Genomic DNA, 20,022 nt, shown 5'->3' with positions numbered 1-20,022 from the left:
CCCTCTTAAACAACTCCCTATTAGACCACCTACTGACATCATGACTTACATAACCAAAACCTTCAGCTTTACACCACTGCCTTAACCACACATTAAACTCTCTGATACAACTTGTTTTACCCTCCTGGCCACAAACCGGTAACACCTCTGAGAAAGTCACTGAATCAGTTATTTTACCCAGCTCCACACTTAGACATTGAAAATCTCTTTTTACTACATTGAGAAAAATCTCTATCTGTAAATGAGTGATAAGCGAAAATATTTAAGGAATGAAGCTTATTTCAGTTTTTTGCCCATATAGGTTGTGTTATGACAGTGCACTTAATTGAAATCCCTCATCTTCCAACTGCTCAACTCATGAGCCAGTTCTGTTTCTGTTCTCCCGGTTACAAGTGGGCAATCTCACAATCTCTGCTTTTTCCAGGAAGCTGCACTGGCTAGAATTCACTATCTGACTGCTAATCTCTACCATTCTTACCGGGGGCTTATGTATAAGGCTCATTATAATATATGGCAGCTTTTCTGTTCTAACTGATGCCAATTTTGTTTGTGTGTGTGTGTGTGTGGTGTGTGTGTGTAAAAATTAAGTATTCTTTTTGATTGATGGTATTTTTATTTTAAAGATCGTCTGTGACATGGAAGGCCAGATCCACGCTCTGCGGGAAGAGCTGATTCAGGTGTCTACTCAAAGAAAACAGCAATTGGTAGAACTTAGTCTTCTTCGGGAAGACGAAAAGCAAAGAGCTGCTCAAGATCATGAAACTGCCATGAACAAAAAGAAAGCTGAGACAGAAAAAATGATTCTAGACCTGAAAAAGACTAATGCTGCAGAAAAGGAGATGGTGCTGGAAAAGGTAAGAATAAAAATATTTGATTAAGATATTGCAATTCAGGGATATTACAATTACTGTGGAACTAACTCGGTGTTGAAATAAGTCTGGGAAATATGAACGGCATGTTACTGTCTTCATTCTGCACAATGCACATAAACCAACCCTGTATAAGTGTTGTAAGGGTTTTGTTGACTCCTCTAGCAAAGCATGCTTTCAAATCCAAACTATAACACAAAGAACTACTCTGCTTCAGAACAACAGAGTAGCCATGTCATTCCACTTCTCTGGATAACGAACATCTGCGCATGTGTGAAGGAAAGTACTTGTTTGAGATGCCCTGGTTTTGATTGGCACGGAGGCAGAGGAAGACGATTCAGTAAGGCACTTCATCACATCTTCTCAAACTGAAGCACCTGATCCAAGAATATATCAATTTACAGAACATGGCAACATGAGTGTTAATGCCAAAGAATGCCTGTGTGATACCACAACTGTATGATCTGCACTAGTTGCCAGTTGTCTTCTGGATATATAAGGCCTGATTATTTAAACGTGGCACAGAGACTGGTTATTTGTGGGACTTTGTATCCCCAGTTGTTTCTACCTCTCGGATAAGGTCTGGTAGCATGGAGGCAGTTCATATCCCCTCAAATAATGTCATCTGTTGGAACTTTGGAGGTGTGCCTTCCTTGTTGTTGCATCTGCTCTCTGAAGCAATCATCCCCAGAGATCCAAATGGCTCACAGCCTGATGATGATTCCAAAGATACAGAAAACTTGGCCGTTCTCTTATGCCTCAAGGACAACATGGTTCGTGATTTTATTCTAGTCTGCTTTCGGGATGTCTATCATCTGTGTCTCTGCTTTATTGTTCTGACTTTTTCTTAAAGTCTGTTTTAAACCATCCACATCTCCAAAACTTTCCTGGTCTGGGGAGGGCAAAAACGGCCTCCCCCCACCCTCTGGAAGGCTGAAAATCAGCTGGCTAGCACACACATGCACACTGGAGTTTACATAAGGCCTCAGATGCCCATTTATGGTTCTGGGTGCCATAGGTTTGCCACCAAAGGTCTATAGGAATTTGTGGTACTGACTTGTGAATGCACTCTGCAAGTTTTCCCATTAAATTTAAAAGTTAATTCTGACTTTGCCTTTCCAAGTTATTTAAAGTTCTTCTAGACCCCTGGTTCCCAACGTGGGGCCCACCCCTCACAGTGGGGCAATTTGATTTTTAATGGGGCAATTGGAACCTTGTTTAAACCAAGTTAATGGCATTTTAGGCTTCCTCTGTGTGAGTTAGCAGTTCACCTTTTGAATACAGTAGTAAGAATTATGTGTCATTGAGAGGACATCAAGGTTTTAGAGATGCTTAGGTGGGGCATGGCCAAAAAAAGTTTGGGAACCACTGTTCTAGACACTCCTGCACTGATTCGGAGAGGGGCGGCATACAAATCTAATAAATTATTATTATTTTATTATTAAACGCAGATTAAGAGCAATTTTAAAAATTCCACTTTTGCAAAAGAAGTTAGATTGAAAGTTAGATGGTTTTTCTCTTTGGAATCCTTGATCAGCAGATGATTAGAAACTGTAGTCTTGTAGATGGTTGGTGCAGTGACAGAGAATGCACCACCTCTGCTCTGCTCTGACCCCATCGTTTTTAGTCTATATTTAATCTTTTACAATTTATTTCTGCTTTTATATTTATCATTGTTTTTATATCTCTATTTTTTTTACTATATTTTAAGCTACTGGAGCCATTTTGGGTAATGAGAGAGGGATGATATGCATTTAATAAACAAAATAAATAAATAAGCACAAGGACTTAAGCAACAATATTATCAATTCAGCACATTCCTGAATAATAAAGATCATTACCCTGATCTTTACTCCACCTCTGCCAAGCATTTTGTTTTGTCATAACTGCAATAAATTGTACTTGCATATCTTTGTTTCTTGAGAAATCAGAGAATGAGCCAGAATCAAGTATTATGAAGTTGTGTTCTTATGAACTTGAATGTTCAAGCTCAGTCTTGATATACCTCAGAAGGGAAATACTTTCTTGTCTATGTCTTATTTACTATCTTTGTTTTTCTTTGCTTAATACAATTACATTAACACTTTTTAAATCAGGAACTTGAATATTTGTCCCATTAATGTACCAACATACATAGAGTATTAAAACAATATTACTAGTTTTCTGAAATGGTACAGCATATAAATGAAGCAAAATATTGCTCCTGATAAAATAAACCTTCATTTTATTTTACATCTAAAGCTTTGGTTTGGCTTGTTTAGCCATTTCTTTGGCAAAATTCCTTTTTGATGGTGCTTAAATACTTGATGTTAGACTACAAAGGAACTTCTCAAAATACTTATCTACATTAGTTGACATCCAGGTGTTTAAATGCTTTAGCATATATTAACGTACCATCTATAATTTATTGCAAGATGAAATACAGCATCCAAATGGAACAATTAGCATATAGAATTGGAACAGCATTTGGGAAACTGACATTTCATTTGCGAGTATCATATTCTTCGTCTATAATTTTAAACAGCTTATGTTGGAAATCTGCCAGCTTGAAACTATTACATAACTATGATCAACAGTTCAGGATCTTTTTCGAATTTAAAGAAATCCTCGCTTAGCATAATTATTTAAAGCCAAGGTCAGAGAAAGTATTTAAATCTTTGAAATTCTTAATTAAAGGATTAATATTAACTCATGACGACACTGTCATTTTTGCTTAAAAGCTGAATTTGAATCACATTCTCTCCCCCTCCCCTTAGATCTTTTTAAATTTGAAACACATTAATGGGAAAAGTTAAGTTTTCCAAATTAAAGTTATGCTGTTATACTAATGCCAACTGAAAACTTTAAATGTTTGCCTATATCTCCAAAAACAGAATCAGATTTTCCAGGAACTTTATATGGCAAGTGGACCAATTGTAGACTGCATATAATTTGAAAAAACATAACATCTGTATGATACTTATTTTATAGAAAAGATTTTCTATTTTAAGAAGTTTGGTAGATGATTAGTGGGCTGTTGGGCTAAAGTCTGCTTTATTTGGGGTATGTAATGTTTGAAATGTCAAAGGCTGCTGCTCAGTTTTCCAATCTTTTGAGACTACACAAGACTATTTTATGATGCTGCGATGTTACCAGAAGGTACATGAGTGATTTCTTTCTTTGCCTGTATTTTTAATTGGGATGGTGGGATTTAAGACTAGGAAATGGAAAAAGGAAGCCTCCCAGATACAAACCACTTCTATTTTTCTGCTTAAAACTATCTGGAAAAAAAATAGCAAAAGTCATGATGCAGTCTTGGTGTGCTGAGGGTTATAGATTCCATGGAGTGCACAGAATATCTAATCTAGTATATATCTTGATTTTGTAGAATGGGATCGTGAGTTTTCAGGGAAAAATAACACTACAAACAGTAAGAATAAAAGAGGAAATGATACAGGTTGCCATAAAGGTTTAGTGCTTTACACAAGCAACCTTTGTCGATGGCATTATTTGGGAGTAGTGGGATTTCTCAAGAGAGAAAGGGCCAGTCAGTTTCAGGTGTTACTTGAAGAAACTTCTAGAATGAGGCCAGCAGCCTTTCCATGAGGCCAGCAGTGTTTGACTTCTTTTTTCTTTAAAGGTGGCAGGAAGCCTGAAGGTGACACTACAAGATAAGACTCATTGTCTGGTGAGGCAAATTGTGCTGTGTGATTAAAAAAAAACCCAACAACTTCAAATATCATATGTTAAAAACAGATTTTAACTTTTTGTTAAAAAAAATAAGAATGCTGCAAAAATAAATTGATTTACAGATTTTGATTTTATAAGCTTACGGATTTGAGGTATTACAAGGATGGAGTGAATGCCTATTTCTCCATTGCATCTGGAAGGAGAGTCCAACATGGGTAATACTCCAATCCTATTGGTAGAAACTGAGTTAAAAATTTACATATTATTTGAGCACCGCCCCCTCTGCTCTCCCCATGAGCCAGTTTTAAAAACTCAGTCTAGAGTAGAGACATACTGAGTTGTAGCTTAAGAGTTTAAGTACTTAAAATAGTAAAATAGCAAATAAAATGATTATAAAATGTTGTTACCGTTTTAATCCTCTTCTTTGTGTTTCAGATGCAGAAGATTGAAGAGGATCAGACGGTCAGGGGTCTCTGTCCTCAGCGGACAACACCCCCAACGAACCTTCTCAGGGGTTGTTTGCCTTCCCCCAGTGGGAGAACCCCGTAGAGAAGCACCCAGCCTGGGGGTCCCTGGTCTCCGAGACCATACCGGGGCTGTCAGCCAAAGGTGGTGGGGTCCGCCCCCCCCACACTGGGAGGCTTGAAAACGGCGCGCACGAAGCGGACGAAGCCGAGCGCCTCACAGCTGACTGGGAAGTCAGCGGAGCGGCCGCTAGAGCCGCCGCGGAGGCCACAGCTGCCGAAACCGCCAAGCGCCCTAAAAGGACCCACAACGGGTACCGGTCACCCTCCGGAGGACAGGACGGGGCAGGGAGACCATCCCCGGTCAACAGAGGGGCCCGACAGCGGCCCGAGGAGCCGCCGAAGCTGGGCGCCGCCATTTTGAAGGCGGCTGGAGCGGCAAGACGCATTTGGGCGCGAAAGTGTTTTTTCGGGCGGCAAACAAGCGCGAACGGGCGGATCAGCCCTAGTGCGCAGGCGCGGGCCCAGGGAGGCTAAAGGCGCCATTTTTCTGGGTGATTCTGACGAGGATAGCGAGATCCAAGCTACCGGTGGTCAGAAAGCCATAAGCCTGGGCTAATATTGAGAAGGAGGTTCACATCTCATTCAACAGCCGTGAGTACTATGGAGGAGCATCAAGGGAAGGAGGTCCCCAGCTCTCCTGCCTCATCTAAGGACAAGGCAAAGGGGAAGGCCAAAGAGAAGACAAAGTCACACTCTTCTGCCTCCTCCTCCTCCATTAAAGAGGCTGAGAAACGTATTAAAGCGTTGGAAAAGAAGCTGGAAGAAGCATTACAGGCATCCCCAGTGGGTCTCCCTCTGACTCAGAGGCAATCTTCAGACCCTATGTCACCCCCATCTACCTTTGGGCCTACAGGGGTTACACCAGAAGGGGACTGGTCACCAGATAGGCAGTTTCTGCCCCTGCCCCAGGTCATGCCTTCGCCCAGCACATCTTGGGCCAGACCAGGCTCGGCAACACAGACAACAAGAGGCCTCCAGGGGCAAACAGCCACCTTTACGCCCACAGCGGCGGGCTTGCGCTCCCAGCCCGGGGTGTGGCAGAATTTGCCCCCAGACCTGCAGGACTTTATCGCAAATGCGTACTCGCAGGGCATGGCTCCAGGGGTGCAACAGTATGGTGGGCCTCCTCCACAAGCGGCAGGTTCATGGTCGGCACCGCCCCCCTCGGGTTTTGGCTCCTTATTGGAAGAGCAGGAACAATTTGAGGACAGTGAACCGGAATATGGCTTTTCCGAGGATGAGACTACACCCGAACAAGCCCCTTCGGTTGGCCTGTTCAAACCAGCGCTCTTCAGAACCTTACTGTCTAAGGCCAAGCAAGTAATGAATCTGCCTGGCTCAGAGAAGGCTCCAGAAACCGCTGAGTCGGGTCAGACTTCGGCCTCACTCCTAGATGAGCCTCAACCCGAGTCTGACCATTTTCCTGCATCAGGCATTTTCGTAAAAGGGATAAAAAGGCCTTGGCAACAGCCAGCGGCAGCTCAAGGGCCGTCCAACCTCGAGAGGAAATTTTATACCTTCGACGAGGAGGTGGAAAAGCTGCTCGAATTTCCCCCAATTGACCAGCCGGTCGTTACGCTTGTCTCCAGCGCATTGGTTCCCTCGGAGACCGGGGAATGCTTACGACCAGAGGAGAGGAAAGCGGAGACATTGCTGCGTAAAGCACACCAGATGTCTGGCTGGGGATTCTGGGCAGCGTCGGCAGCGTCGTTCATCAACCGCGCATCGCTCATGTGGATCAAGGAAATGCAATCCCGCCTAGGGCCAGAGGACGGGCGGCTCCGCCAGGACTTGAGTAAGCTATTGGCGGCGACGGAATTTTCGGCGGACGCCACTCTTCACGCGGCCAAGTTCTCCGCCAGAAGCATGGCAACCACATTGTCATCGCGCCGCCTGCTGTGGCTACGGAACTGGCAGGCGGATCTTAAATCTATGTGGCGCCTAGCCTCCGGCCCCTTCCAAGGCTCCACCCTCTTCGGAGATTTGTTGGAGAAAGTCTTAGTGGAGGACAAGGATAAGAGGAAAGTACTTCCTAGAGCTAACAGGCGGCCGGACAGGAGGTTCACTCCTTATTCAAGGCGTCAGTCCTTTCGTTGGGAATCCTCCACCGGGGCCCCTCAGAACCAACGGTCCTTCTCCCAGGGACAGTATAACCAACAGTCCTATAGGATTGACCGTGGCTCCTTCCAGGACAGGACAAGGGGCTATCACCAGTCCAGGCGGCCCTTTCGAGGAAACACTCAAAGAGGGTTCAAACGCACCAAATGACGCGACCAGCCCTCAGCCAATCGGAGGGAAACTACAGGGGTTCTGCACGGCTTGGCAGGCGACATCCTCCGACAGATGGGCCATAGCAACAGTCACACATGGGCTTCGACTGGAATTCATCCAACCACCTCCCAGCCGTTTCCTACGCTGTCCCATACTAAAGGACATGGCAAAGAAACTACAATTACGCCAAGAGATCTCACACCTGCTAGACATCCAGGCCATAGAATTGGTTCCGCAACAGGACGAGGGCAGGGGATTTTATTCCATGATTTTCATCGTCCCCAAACCCTCAGGAGGCTGCAGGTTGATCCTCAACCTGAAGCAACTGAACCTCTTCATAAAATACCGAAGGTTCAGGATGCACTCCTTGCAGACCATTCTGGCTTCCATCTGATACCGAGACATTTTAACATCCATCGACCTCAAAGAGGCATATCTGCATGTTCCTATCCATCCGAACCATCGCAGATTTCTCAGATTCTTCAGCGAAGGCAGACACTACCAGTACAGGGCCATGCCATTCGGCCTGTCATCGGCCCCAAGGACGTTTACCAAGCTCCTGGGCGTACTGACTGCCAGCTTAAGAGCGCGATCCATCAGGCTGATGGCGTACCTGGACGACATAGTCATTTTGTCCAGGCCCCAGGTAGCGGCAGAGAGAGATCTCAACGAGACAGTTCGCACATTGGAACTTCACGGTTTCACGATCAATGTGGCGAAAAGCCAGTTGGTACCTACCACCAAGCTACTACACCTAGGAGCCATTATAGACACGCTAGAGGGCACAGTGTCATTGTCACCAGAAAGACAGGACAACATCCGGCGGTTGATTTCAGGTCTTCGTACGGGGCCAATACCATTATCGCTGCTGTCAAAAATATTGGGGACTCTGGTGTCAGCCATTGGCATCGTTCCCTGGGCCAGGTTCCATATCAGGACACTGCAGTGGTTCCTACTTCCGGCTCAGAGGATCAAGGTGAGCCATTCCCACAGGCAAGTCTGCTTGCCACAGAAGGTCAAGGAGTCCTTGAAATGGTGGACATCTGCAGCCATAAACAGGGGATCCCCCTTCAAGATAACAGATCAGGTCATTTTGACCACCGACGCCAGTCTTACCGGATGGGGAGCTCACATTGGAGTTCACATGGCTCAAGGTCTGTCGACAGCGGAGGACCTTTCATCGGTCAACATAAACTTCCTGGAATTAAAAGCTGTGTTTCTAGCACTAAAGGCATTTGCTCCCCTGGTTCAACAACAGCACGTGTTGGTGCTCATGGACAATGTGGCGACCAGAGCTCACTTGAACCACCAAGGGGGCACACGGTCGCAGCGTCTCATGGAGGAGACGGAGGCACTATTCCGCTGGGCCGAACAACATCTGCGGTCCCTGGCAGCGGAACACATTGCGGGAATCTCCAATACGCAGGCGGATTGGCTGAGCCGCTCCACTTTGGATCCATCGGAATGGAGGCTGGATCCGGCCCTGTTTCAACAGGTGGTGAGTCGGTTTGGACTTCCATTAGTGGACCTTTTCGCCAGTCCCCTGAACGCTCAACTTCCGAGATTCTACACGAGGTTTCCGGCACCGGGCGCAGAGGAGGTCAACGCTCTCCTAACACCCTGGCCACCAGGACTACTCTATGCGTTCCCACCAACGCCTCTTATCCCAAGAGTGGTGGAGAAGATCCTGAGGGAAAGAGCGGAGGTGTTGCTGGTGGCCCCACACTGGCCTCGCCGTCCGTGGTTCTCCGACCTGGTGACACTGTCGGTGTCAACCACTTGGAGGATTCCGGACCAAATAATATCCCTCAGCCAGGGGAACCTGCAACATCCAGATCTACAGTGGCTTCAACTAACCGTTTGGCACTTGAACAGGTCAGGTTACGAGGATTAAAGCTACCGGAGAAGGTCATCGACACCATGCAGGCTGCAAGGCGTCCATCTACCTCCCGAATTTATCAGACGACGTGGGCGGCCTTTTGCAGTTTCTGCGACAAACAGCAAATCGATACTGGACAAGCCTCAGTGATTACGGTGCTGGAGTTCCTGCAGGCTGGCCTTGATCGCGGCCTAGCTCCAAATACACTAAAACGCCATGTGGCAGCCCTCGCGACCATGATACAGGTTGAGGGAGTCCGTTCCTTGGCTTACCATCCTTGGGTTAAGGATTTTCTACGGGGAGCTGCAAACCAACATTCCCCACCGATACGGAGGTTTCCCTCATGGGACCTTCAATTGGTCCTCCAGTGCTTGACAAAACCACCGTTTGAACCTTTGAGATCAATATCGTTGCGACTGCTGTCAATCAAAACAGCCTTCTTAGTGGCTATTACGTCGGCACGAAGAGTGTCAGAGTTAGCTGCATTATCAGTACGCCCTGACCTTTGTATCTTTTACCCAGACCGAGTGGTGCTGAGATTGGACCCTTCCTTTATACCAAAGGTAAACTCAGAGTTCCACAGGAAACAGGAGCTCATCCTGCCTGATTTTTGCACCCACGGCAATCACCCATCGGAATTGCGATGGCATAAGATCGATGTACGCCGTGCGGTCAAGATTTACATTAGACGCACAGAGACTTTTCGGAAGACGGAAAAACTGTTTGTTTCGTTCTCATCAGATAAAAAGGGACTTGGACTTTCATCTGTTTCCATTAGTCGTTGGATCAGGGACTGTATTGCGGACGCATACAGAGCTCGTGAACAACCGGTTCCACCGGGAGTGACTGCTCATTCGACGAGTAGTGTGGCGACCTCAGCAGCCTGGGCCACCCAGGCGTCCATAGATGACATCTGTAGAGCTGCAACGTGGTCGGCTCCATCAACTTTCATACGGCATTATAAGTTGGACTCCTTCGCCTCCGCAGAGGCGGCATTTGGGAGACGTGTGTTACAACGAGTTTGTTTATCTCCAACGTCCCTGACAAGACCTTCTCCCTCCCATGGGCAGTAAATCTCTGGTATATCCCATGTTGGACTCTCCTTCCAGATGCAATGGAGAAGAACCGTTGTACCTACCTGAACGGTCTTCTCAGTGCACTGGAAGGAGAGTCCAAACCCACCCGGTTTAATTGGGGTGCAGGGACGCCGGAGTATGCAGTTAGTCAGTTATTAGTGTTAACAATAAAACTTGGTTATCCTCTTACTATAGTTCTTTTGTTTTTAAAACTGGCTCATGGGGAGAGCAGAGGGGGCGGTGCTCAAATAATATGTAAATTTTTAACTCAGTCTCTACCAATAGGATTGGAGTATTACCCATGTTGGACTCTCCTTCCAGTGCACTGAGAAGACCGTTCAGGTAGGTACAACGGTTCGTTCAAATCATTTGACTTGGTGTTTGATTTAGATCGGATGAGATAAAATTTGAACATGGAGAATTTTAATATCTGTCCTTTGCTGTTGTCTCAAGTATATAAGGTAGACTGAATGAAGAAACAAATATCATTTGCCTCCAAAAGTTACTGTTATTAGAACAGACATTATAATAGAATCTTGCAAATATGATTGCGCTTCTTCTTTATGTTTGAGTGAGGTGTTTTTTAAAGGTTTTTTTTTCTTGGAATGGGTTCAAGCCAGTCTTGTCACATCATTGTCTTGGTAATTTTTCTCTCAGCTGTCCTTAAATGCCATTTTCTATACCCTCTGCAACTGTTGTGAGATCCCTTACTTTTCAAAGTGTAGTTTCACAACAGCCATGGACATCTAAGAACATAAGAAGAGCCATGCTGAATCAGGTCAAAGACCATCGAGTCCAGCATTCTGTGTCACACAGTGGCCCACCAATTGTACATGGAGATCTTGAGCAGAAAGAGAAGGCAAAACCCTCCCTTTCCCTTGACCCCCAACAAATGCTACTCAAGCGTTCTTGGTTGCTTTATCGATCCAGATGTTTCCAGAGGGAATGCTTTGACAATTTGGTGGGAAATTCATTGCAAAGACAATTAACAAATGGTACCTGGTCAGTTACAAAAGAATAGATTATCTTAATCCTTTCCACTCAGGATTTAGAGCTAGTTATGGGGCAGAAACAGGATTTGTTTTTTGCTCTGGTCAATTACTTTGGCCAGAGCAAAAAACAAATCCTGTTTCTGCCCCATAACTAGCACTGAATCCTGAATGGAAAGGATTAAGATAATGTATTCTTTTGTAACTGACCAGGGTTAGACTTTGGCTGAGACTTTGATTGTGGAACTACTTCCCTTAATCATATAAGATCTAATATTGACCCTAGTATCCTTCCGAATCACTTACAGGGATTGGAACTATCAGTTTTTTATAGTGTTTCTATATCATTAATCCACTTAGTGGTCATGGAGAATGTTTTAGTATTCTTCCCCATGGTGACATGCAAATGAAACTGCTGGGAGTGCTGTTTCACTGTTCAAAGTAGGGTGTCATAAATATGCTGATGACATCTAGTTATATGTTGCTACCTGGGCTCAATTGGAGAGGCTGTTGAAGTTCTTGGCCAGTGTCTAGAAGTTATAAGCTCAAGTTAAATGCTACCAAGAAAAGATCTCCCATCATTAGAGTGATCTTGTAACATCTGCTCTAGTAGTCATTCTAGGCAGGGTCATGCTGTTTCCAACCAGGTTTGGTCATACCTTGTGAGTCCTAATTAAACCATGGAAGCCATGGCTAGAAGAACATTCATTCACCTTCAGCTGGTGCACCAGTTATGATCAAGAAGCTTTGTTGGTAATTCTTAACTGGTTCACCATCTGGCTGGATTGCTGCAATGTGCCGCATATGGGGCTGCTTTTGAAAATTAACCAAAAGCTACAACTTGTTGTTATCCCTGTAAACTAAGAATTGTAAAGTTAAGCCAGTAGCTTCCTGGTTTACCATCCCACTTGCTGTTTAACACTTGTAAAACCCTTTACATCACAGCACTTGGAATATATCGAGCAATGTCTTATAGATTGAACCCAGTCCATGCATTTTTTTTCCTATTTCATTAAAAAAAGAAAAGAAAGACAGAAAGTAAGGTGCAGCAGAAAGCACCAGAAGAGATATCTGTAGGTTCCACATTGAAAATGTCAATTCTGACTCATAACATTAAGTAGCTTTGGAATTACTCTGTTCAACTTCTACTGACTTATGGCCTATAATCATTCCTGGAGTAATGATTTGATGGTAATAACATATTTTGATAACTTTCTATCTGTGCTATTGCACGTGCTCTGTGTTGAACTTTCATTGCAGTGATATAGAAGAGGTCACGAATGGAAATTGAGAGCATAATTCAAAATCAAATGAGGTCCATTTTAAAGGAGTTGCATTGGTTGCCTAAGGGCTTCCGTTATACACAACAGCTTATTGCAGCTATTAAAGCTCTCCTGTTCTTGTACAGTCCTTTGAAACATTAGGAGCTGTTATATAGTTCTTTTGTCTACTCCCTGGATATAATGTAATATGAAGAAGACATAATACAATGGAATTTCTACTTATGAACGCCTCTACTTAAGAACTTTTCTAAATCAGAACCAGGTGTTCAAGATTTTTTTGCCCCTTCTTAAGAACCATTTTCTACTTAAGAACCCGAGCCAAACAAAATTTCCCAGAAAATTTGAGAGCGGCACAAAGGCCCGGCCAGTTTCCTGCCATTCCCCCTTTAATCCCGGCCATCTCAGGCTTTTCTGGGCTGCCAGAGGAGCCTTTCGGTGGCGCTTAAGGAGGCTTTGGCAGTCCAGATTGAACAAAGCATTTTCCTTTCTCTGGGCGTTTGGAGAGGAAATAAACCTCTGCCAGTGCCCAGAGAAAAGAAACACTCCCTTCGCTCAGCAGCCCAGAGCGAACGTAGCATTTTCCTTCCTTGGAGAGGGAATAAATCACTTCGCTGTGGTGACTCCCTCATGCTGCCTCCCATACACATGGTGCAAGGTTGCCTTCTGGAGCGTCTGGGCGTGGAAAGGCAAAAGGGGGTGCTTCACCCTGGCCAGATCAACTCAACTTCAGCCAAACCGAGCAGTCACCACAGCAAAGGAAAGGCACCAGCTACAAAGTGAGTGAGCGAGAGGAGAGGGGAGCCCTTCAGCATGGGAAGGAAGAGGCAGCAGGTAGCAGCAGCAGCAGCAGCAGCAGCCGCCTTTCGGTCAACGGAGCGAGAGGTTCCCCCCTCTCACCCGTCTAGGTTTCTCTGATGCACTGTATGGGAGGCAGCTTCGTGCTGGGTGTATGGAAGGCGTGTGCTCCTCCTTGCTGCCTCAGAGTCCCTCTTTTTTTTTAAGCCTTAAAGTTTTGGATTTTTTTTTATTCCCCTCACCTCATCTTCCTTTGGCAGCGACTGTCCTCATCTTCTTCTTCCTCTTCCTCCTCCCACCCGAATTCTGAGCTTTTATTTCTTTCCTAATAGGTTTGCGTGCATTATTTGCTTTTACATTGATTCATATGGGAAAAAATGCTTCTTTTCTACTTAAGAACCTGGTCATGGAACGAATGACGAATGAAAGTAGAATGAATGAAGAATGAAGTAGAGGTACCACTGTATAATATTTCCAAGAAAGAGTCTTCTCGGTTCGGGATTTTATTCCACATGATGGTGACTCTTCTTGTAGAAGCTAAACTTTGGCTGGTTATTATTGTAAAGGTGATGGTAAGATAAAGAAGCTGTCCATTAAACATAGAATACAGTCCTGACCAATTATTCCCTTGCAAAAAATATCAGGCATTTGCAGGTGACCATAAAGTTTCTGAACAAAATTAATAGACAGTGATAACACCGTTGTTTTTTCTCTTCTGATGCAAATTATCCCATCCTGATGACAGATCTTGAAAAAATGTTTTAGTGTACAAGAGTTAATGTGCACGACTTTAAAGAAACCACATCCTTCTCTGGGAACATGTGAGAGATGCATTGAAAGGCAATCCTGTGCATGAGGGGGCAGTCAGTTTAGAAATGCAGATACACTGTACTTTAAAGTTAGAAAGGAGCTATATTTATGCCTCCATGTGCTCTGGAGCATTTTTTGGAGTTGAATCTGAAATGCTACATAACCCTACTATGTGTTCTTCTGTCTGACCACTGTTATAGGATGCATCAGCACAGCCTATGGGATAAACCTTCGGTGTAACAGAATGAGTTAGCCTTATATAGCTTAATAGGTTTTTCAAAAAAGAGAGAAAAGAATCAACTATAGGTTATTAAGGCTTAATCTGTTACTAACATTCATCTGAGGAAATTGGGTGGGCAAGGAAATTAAGCATTCAGGATAAATTCTAAATAAAAGATCACTTAAAATATTAGCAGCACTTTAAGGAAGATTTTCAAAGTTTTAATCATTGTAAAACAGCTATATTTAAATAATACTGTCTTTAATACTTTTCTTTCTATAATATTTATATAGATGTTGTCCAACCTCCAAGTAATATGTTCCCAGAGTGAATAGACCAAAGCAGCCATATTCCATTAAGGTCTTTTTATTAGGAACATATCAAATTGGCGTGGTCTTGGTGCATGCATACTGGAAAGGTTTTCACAATAAGTTCACCTCTGCGAGATGTTCCTCTTCTTCTTTAATTGAAGAAAAAAATTAAATTTGATACCGTCCACTGTCAATTCAGCAGGAGTAATACATGCAACAAGAGGTTCATATCATTTTATTGCATAGAAAATCTGTGTTTAAGAATTCTTGTAATTGAAGATATATATAGTACAGTACATACTTTTGAACAATTGGCAGCTGTAAACGCCTTGCTTTGTTTGCTCTTATCCTGATGTATCCCACTGGCACTATTCCTGTAGATAAGGATCATTTACTTGCTTTTTTAAATCAAAAGTTTTTATTTTTATTCTTTTCCACAAACTCCATTTTTATAACAATACACAATATCCCTTAAAATATATCAATGACATACATAAACATTTTCAATTTTTCATAAACCAATATCTTATTTTGCACCTATTTTCACTCCTATCAGTTTGTCCCTACACTCCCCTCTCAACCTTCATCTTCCCTTCCTACTTTTTTACTCCTTCTCTCCCCCTTCTCCTTTCCTCCATTCATCACTTCTCTGCTAACACTCTCTATTTTCTGCTTCTTTCCACTCCTCCTCTTCTCCCACCCCTTTCTACTTCCTCTTCTGCCCTCTCTTACCATTCCCTGAGTGTTCCTCATCCTTGCTCAACTTAGATTTGACAGACATATTATGTTCCAAATTTTTATACTCACGGTGCCACTTTTAAAATAATTGTTTTTGTTTCATTTCTATATACAGTGGTACCTCATGATACAAACTTAATTGGTTCCAGGAGGAGGTTCGTAAGGTGAAAAGTTTGTAAGATGAAACAATGGTTCCCATAGGAATCAATGAAAAAGCAAATAATGCGTGCAAATCCTTCAGGAAAATCCCAAACTTTAGAAGGGAGGCGAACAGAGGGCAGGGAGGAGCAGCTAAAGGGGGCGGGTGGAAGAAGCAAGGCTAGACTAAAGGGTGAGTGGAAAGGAAGAAAGGCAAGGGGTGCCCCCCTCCATTTCTTTCTTCAAAAGACACCCTTTCAGTTCCTGCAAACACGCTGTTCTCCTAGTTATTTAAATGCAGTCTTTCCCCCCTCCAAGCAGCCCCTCCCTTTTCTTTCTTCAAAAAAGGGGGAAAAAAGAAATCCCCTCATCCCAGTAGCAGCTGCTTGGGTTCGTAAGGTGAAAATAGTTCGGAAGAAGAGGCAAAAAAATCTTAAACACTGGATTCGTATCTTGAAAAGTTCATTAGTTCGTAAGATGAGGTACCACTGTATATAATTTCTATCGTCTGGGCATATGTTACATCACTCCAATGCAGTAGCGGGTTGCTACCGGTATGGTAAAGGATGCCGCACTGGTAGCGATTGCCGCACTGCATGCGGGCACACCCCAGTGTGTTTTTCTTCTGGGCATGTGCAGGAAGCAAAATCTTGTGAGGGGATGTGCGCGCAAGAGAGATTTTGCCGATTTTTTGCTTCTGTGCATGCACAGAATCTGCCCGTGCTCTAATGCCACCTAATCCCCTAGTTTTTATCGCCAAATCATTGCTATGATTTAATGTAACAAGCTAATTATTCGTTCTTGTGCCTCTTAATTTAAGGCCCTATTTCTTCTTCTCTTCCTAGTATCTTTACTTGTGTTTTCTTTTTTTAGATTACAACGATTTCTAAACGCCCATTAATTAATCCACATTATATTTTCCAATTTATCTTAAAATTTCAAGATGATAGTATTTATTCGCTCTTATGTCATATTTGCTTCAATGACATTGTTAATCCTCCAATTCCTTTCATTGTAATATCATGTTTACAAATTGTTCTTATCATATTTTAGACATATCTTATATACAAAAATAATAATTTTGAAATTTATATTTTCTTCTAAAACTTCATTTGATACAACCAATCTTTCAACAATCTAATAAAGAGTATAACATTACACGGAAAATATTTTTGTTTTTTAATTCAATAATAATATTGTTTATTTAATCTAAACCTAAAGCTCATACTTCCAATCCTTGATCTCTAATTATTATTAGTAATAATAATAGCTAAATCTTTTAAACACATCTTATTCATTATTGTTAGTTATAACCATATAATATTATTTTAAAAATAAAAATAAATAAAATGGTAAAAAAATATTGTTTCATTTCTATCTTCAGTCATCTGTTTTCTTTAAATTTCCATTCTTCTTTTTGTTAGCCTCTTACCCCCTCCTTTTACCTTTATAATCCAAACTTCTCCTCCTCTTTTTTAGGTATAATATTTGCCTCTTCATATTTCCTTCTTCCTTTTTGAATTGTTTCCTCCAGTACCAATATTTATCTCTGATTTCTTTTTGTCATTGCAAAACTCAATGTAATCATCATAAGTTTCATCATAATCATCCATTTGTCCATTCACAATGTCATTTTAAAAGCCAAGTATATTCATCAATCTGATTGCTCTTTTCCAATTCCTTCTTTTCTTCCTTGTCTTCTTGTTCATTGATTTCATCTTTATTGTCATTATCATTCTCTAATTCATCATTATCATCATTAGTTCTTTTTTCTTTTCTTTACACACACCAAATCCCCCAAAACCTCTTTTCTAGTCCTCTCGGATGCCTTTTATAACTACATGAGTCTCTTTCAAAATTGCCCTCAATTCTTCATAGTCACTTATCTCCATACCCTCGGTATCAAAATTTAACATTTTTGCAACTAGCCCAGCTGCTAACAATCGTTGTTGCACAGTCTTTTTTAGTTGTCTTCTTTTAAAATAGGTGCTGTCTGTTACAGCACTTGGAATGTTCAAACTCCAAACCCCTCTAATCTTTCAATATTGAAGTTCAAGTAAATCCAAGCTGTCTTTTAGTATGGTAACAAGTTAATCATAGTTCTGTATTTTGCAAATATCAAAGTTTTCTTTTCTTATTCAAGGTCAGCATCATTCACTTGCTTTCATGTATATCTTTATATATGCTAGAATATAAAACACAGCTAAGCAGTATAAATGTCATAAGTAATATGTCAGAAAGTCTGTACTATATTTGGCTGTAGAAAGTGATTATAACTTTGCTTATCAAATTGCCCAGATTCCCCTACCCATATCAAATTTTTCTATTGTGCCTATCAGAAAAATCTGACTTTTTTATTATTTTTATTAGACATCAAAGGAAGTAAATAAACAATCATACAAAACAAGAACAGGTAAAACAGAAGATTACAGATGACTAAGCAAAGGATTTTGAAATAAGGTTATCATTTTGAAGTATATAATTAATTATAAATAACTGAATATATTATATTGCTTTGGAAGATTAACATGACTACTAAGCTCTAAAGTAAGAACCATGATAAAGACAGTATAAATCACCAAGTGCAATGATAAAGTATAATTCAATCCATACTGGTGAGAATCCATTGTGATTTGGTATCCTGTAAAGTTGAAATATAGGTTCTATACATAAACCAAATGTTGAATGTAGCATAAATGCAGTACAGTCTAGGAATGGTTTTCAGATTGTGTTGAATTCTGTGACAGATTTACTTCTATGAAATGAGGTTATTTTAAACATCAAAGCATACTCCTAGAACTTTGTTAATCATTCTTCCACAAATGGGATCAAACAACCTTCCAGTAAAAGGCATATAATATCCTTGCAGCAGTGATCATATACAAAGCTAATTCTGTATTCTTTGAAGGGCTATGTTTAGTAAAGTTTAATTAAAATATTATAGAATAAAATGGGAATTTAACTTTTAAATTTCAGTATAAATTGTTTTCCAGAATTGTTGAAATTTACAGAGTTGCTGCCAAATATGAAAAAAAAAAATCCAACCTGCTCATTATGTTTCCAGTAAACAGGAGTAGTATACCAGTAATAAAACATTTACAAGTTTTCTCCCAGTATTATATTACATTAATATTCTTCCATTGAAATTCCCACTGTACATATATATTGCTGCATTCAAATTCTGTATAAATTTAATCAAGCCATATTAGACTTGTTCACATTCGGAACAATTTGAATTTGTTCAAATTGTTCCATGATTTTCAAATTTGGCCAATATTCCCCTTGTTTCTTCATTTCTTTAAATCTGAATACGTTACTCAGATATTTGCCACACGTTTCGGTGCCATGTTTGTTAAGTGAATCACTATAGATGTTAAATGAGTAACATTGTTGTTAAGTGAATCTGGCTTCCCCATTGACTTTACTTGTCAGAAGGTCACAAAATTCGACCATATGGTCCCTGAACCCTTCAATCATCATTAAATGTGAACCAGTTGCCAAGCATCTGAATGTAAATCACATGACCATGGGGATGCTGCATTGGTCATAAGTGTAAAAAATGATCATAAGTCACTATTTTCAGTACCAGTAACTGGTTCACTTATTCAATGAACTGTTGTAAGTCAAGGACTATTTGTTTTAGGTTGAGTTTGTGCCTTAATTGTAATAGTTTCAGATCCTTCTGTAGTTTACATGGCTTTCTCTCTGTTTGATACAAGAGAGATAAATCGATCATGAAATGTCTTATTAAGGTGTCCCACAGGCCTCGAGGCTCGACTACTGTAATGCTCTCTACATGGGGCTACCTTTGGAAAGTGTTCAGAAACTTCAGGTCGTGCAGAATGCAGCTGCGAGAGCAATCATGGGCTTTCCCAAATATGCCCATGTTACACCAACACTCCGCAGTCTGCATTGGTTGCTGATCAGTTTCCGGTCACAATTCAAAGTGTTGGTTACGACCTATAAAGCCCTTCATGGCACCGGACCAGACTATCTCAGGGACCGTCTTCTGCTGCACGAATCCCAGCGACTAGTTAGGTCCCACAGAGTGGGTCTTCTCCGGGTCCCGTCAACTAAACAATGTCACTTGGCGGGACCCAGGGGAAGAGCCTTCTCTGTGGCGGCCCCGGCACTCTGGAACCAACTCCCCCAGAGATTAGAATTGCTCCCACCCTTCTTGCCTTTCGTAAGCTTCTTAAAACCCACCTCTGCCGCCAGGCATGGGGGAATTGAGATACTCTTTCCCCCTAGGCCTTTACAATTTTATGCATGGTATGTCTGTATGTATGTTTGGTTTTACAATAAGGGTTTTTAACTGTTTTAATATTGGATTGTTATATGCTGCCCCGAGTCTACGGAGAGGGGCGGCATACAAATCCAATCCAATCAAATCAAATCAAATAAAAAAGGCCTATATTTTATGGCAAAATATATTTTTACATAGATC

At 41.9% G+C, this 20,022-nt stretch overlaps 1 protein-coding gene across 8 annotated transcripts in view; it reads left to right on the top strand.

The window, feature by feature from the left end:
• The window catches only part of CEP112 (centrosomal protein 112), a 346,088-nt gene that overhangs the window by 182,243 nt on the left and 143,823 nt on the right, over positions 1-20,022 (top strand). For all 8 annotated transcript variants that reach the window (XM_070740313.1, XM_070740316.1, XM_070740309.1 and 5 more), the window contains one exon: positions 624-854. In XM_070740313.1, coding sequence (XP_070596414.1) covers positions 624-854 — 231 coding nt within the window. The remainder of the gene's footprint in view (positions 1-623; positions 855-20,022) is intronic.

Source organism: Erythrolamprus reginae, chromosome 2 (assembly GCF_031021105.1).
Source record: "Erythrolamprus reginae isolate rEryReg1 chromosome 2, rEryReg1.hap1, whole genome shotgun sequence".
NCBI classification, from domain to species: domain Eukaryota; kingdom Metazoa; phylum Chordata; class Lepidosauria; order Squamata; family Dipsadidae; genus Erythrolamprus; species Erythrolamprus reginae.
Note: the sequence above shows the minus strand (reverse complement) of the source record. Positions and strands in the feature narration are given on the sequence as shown.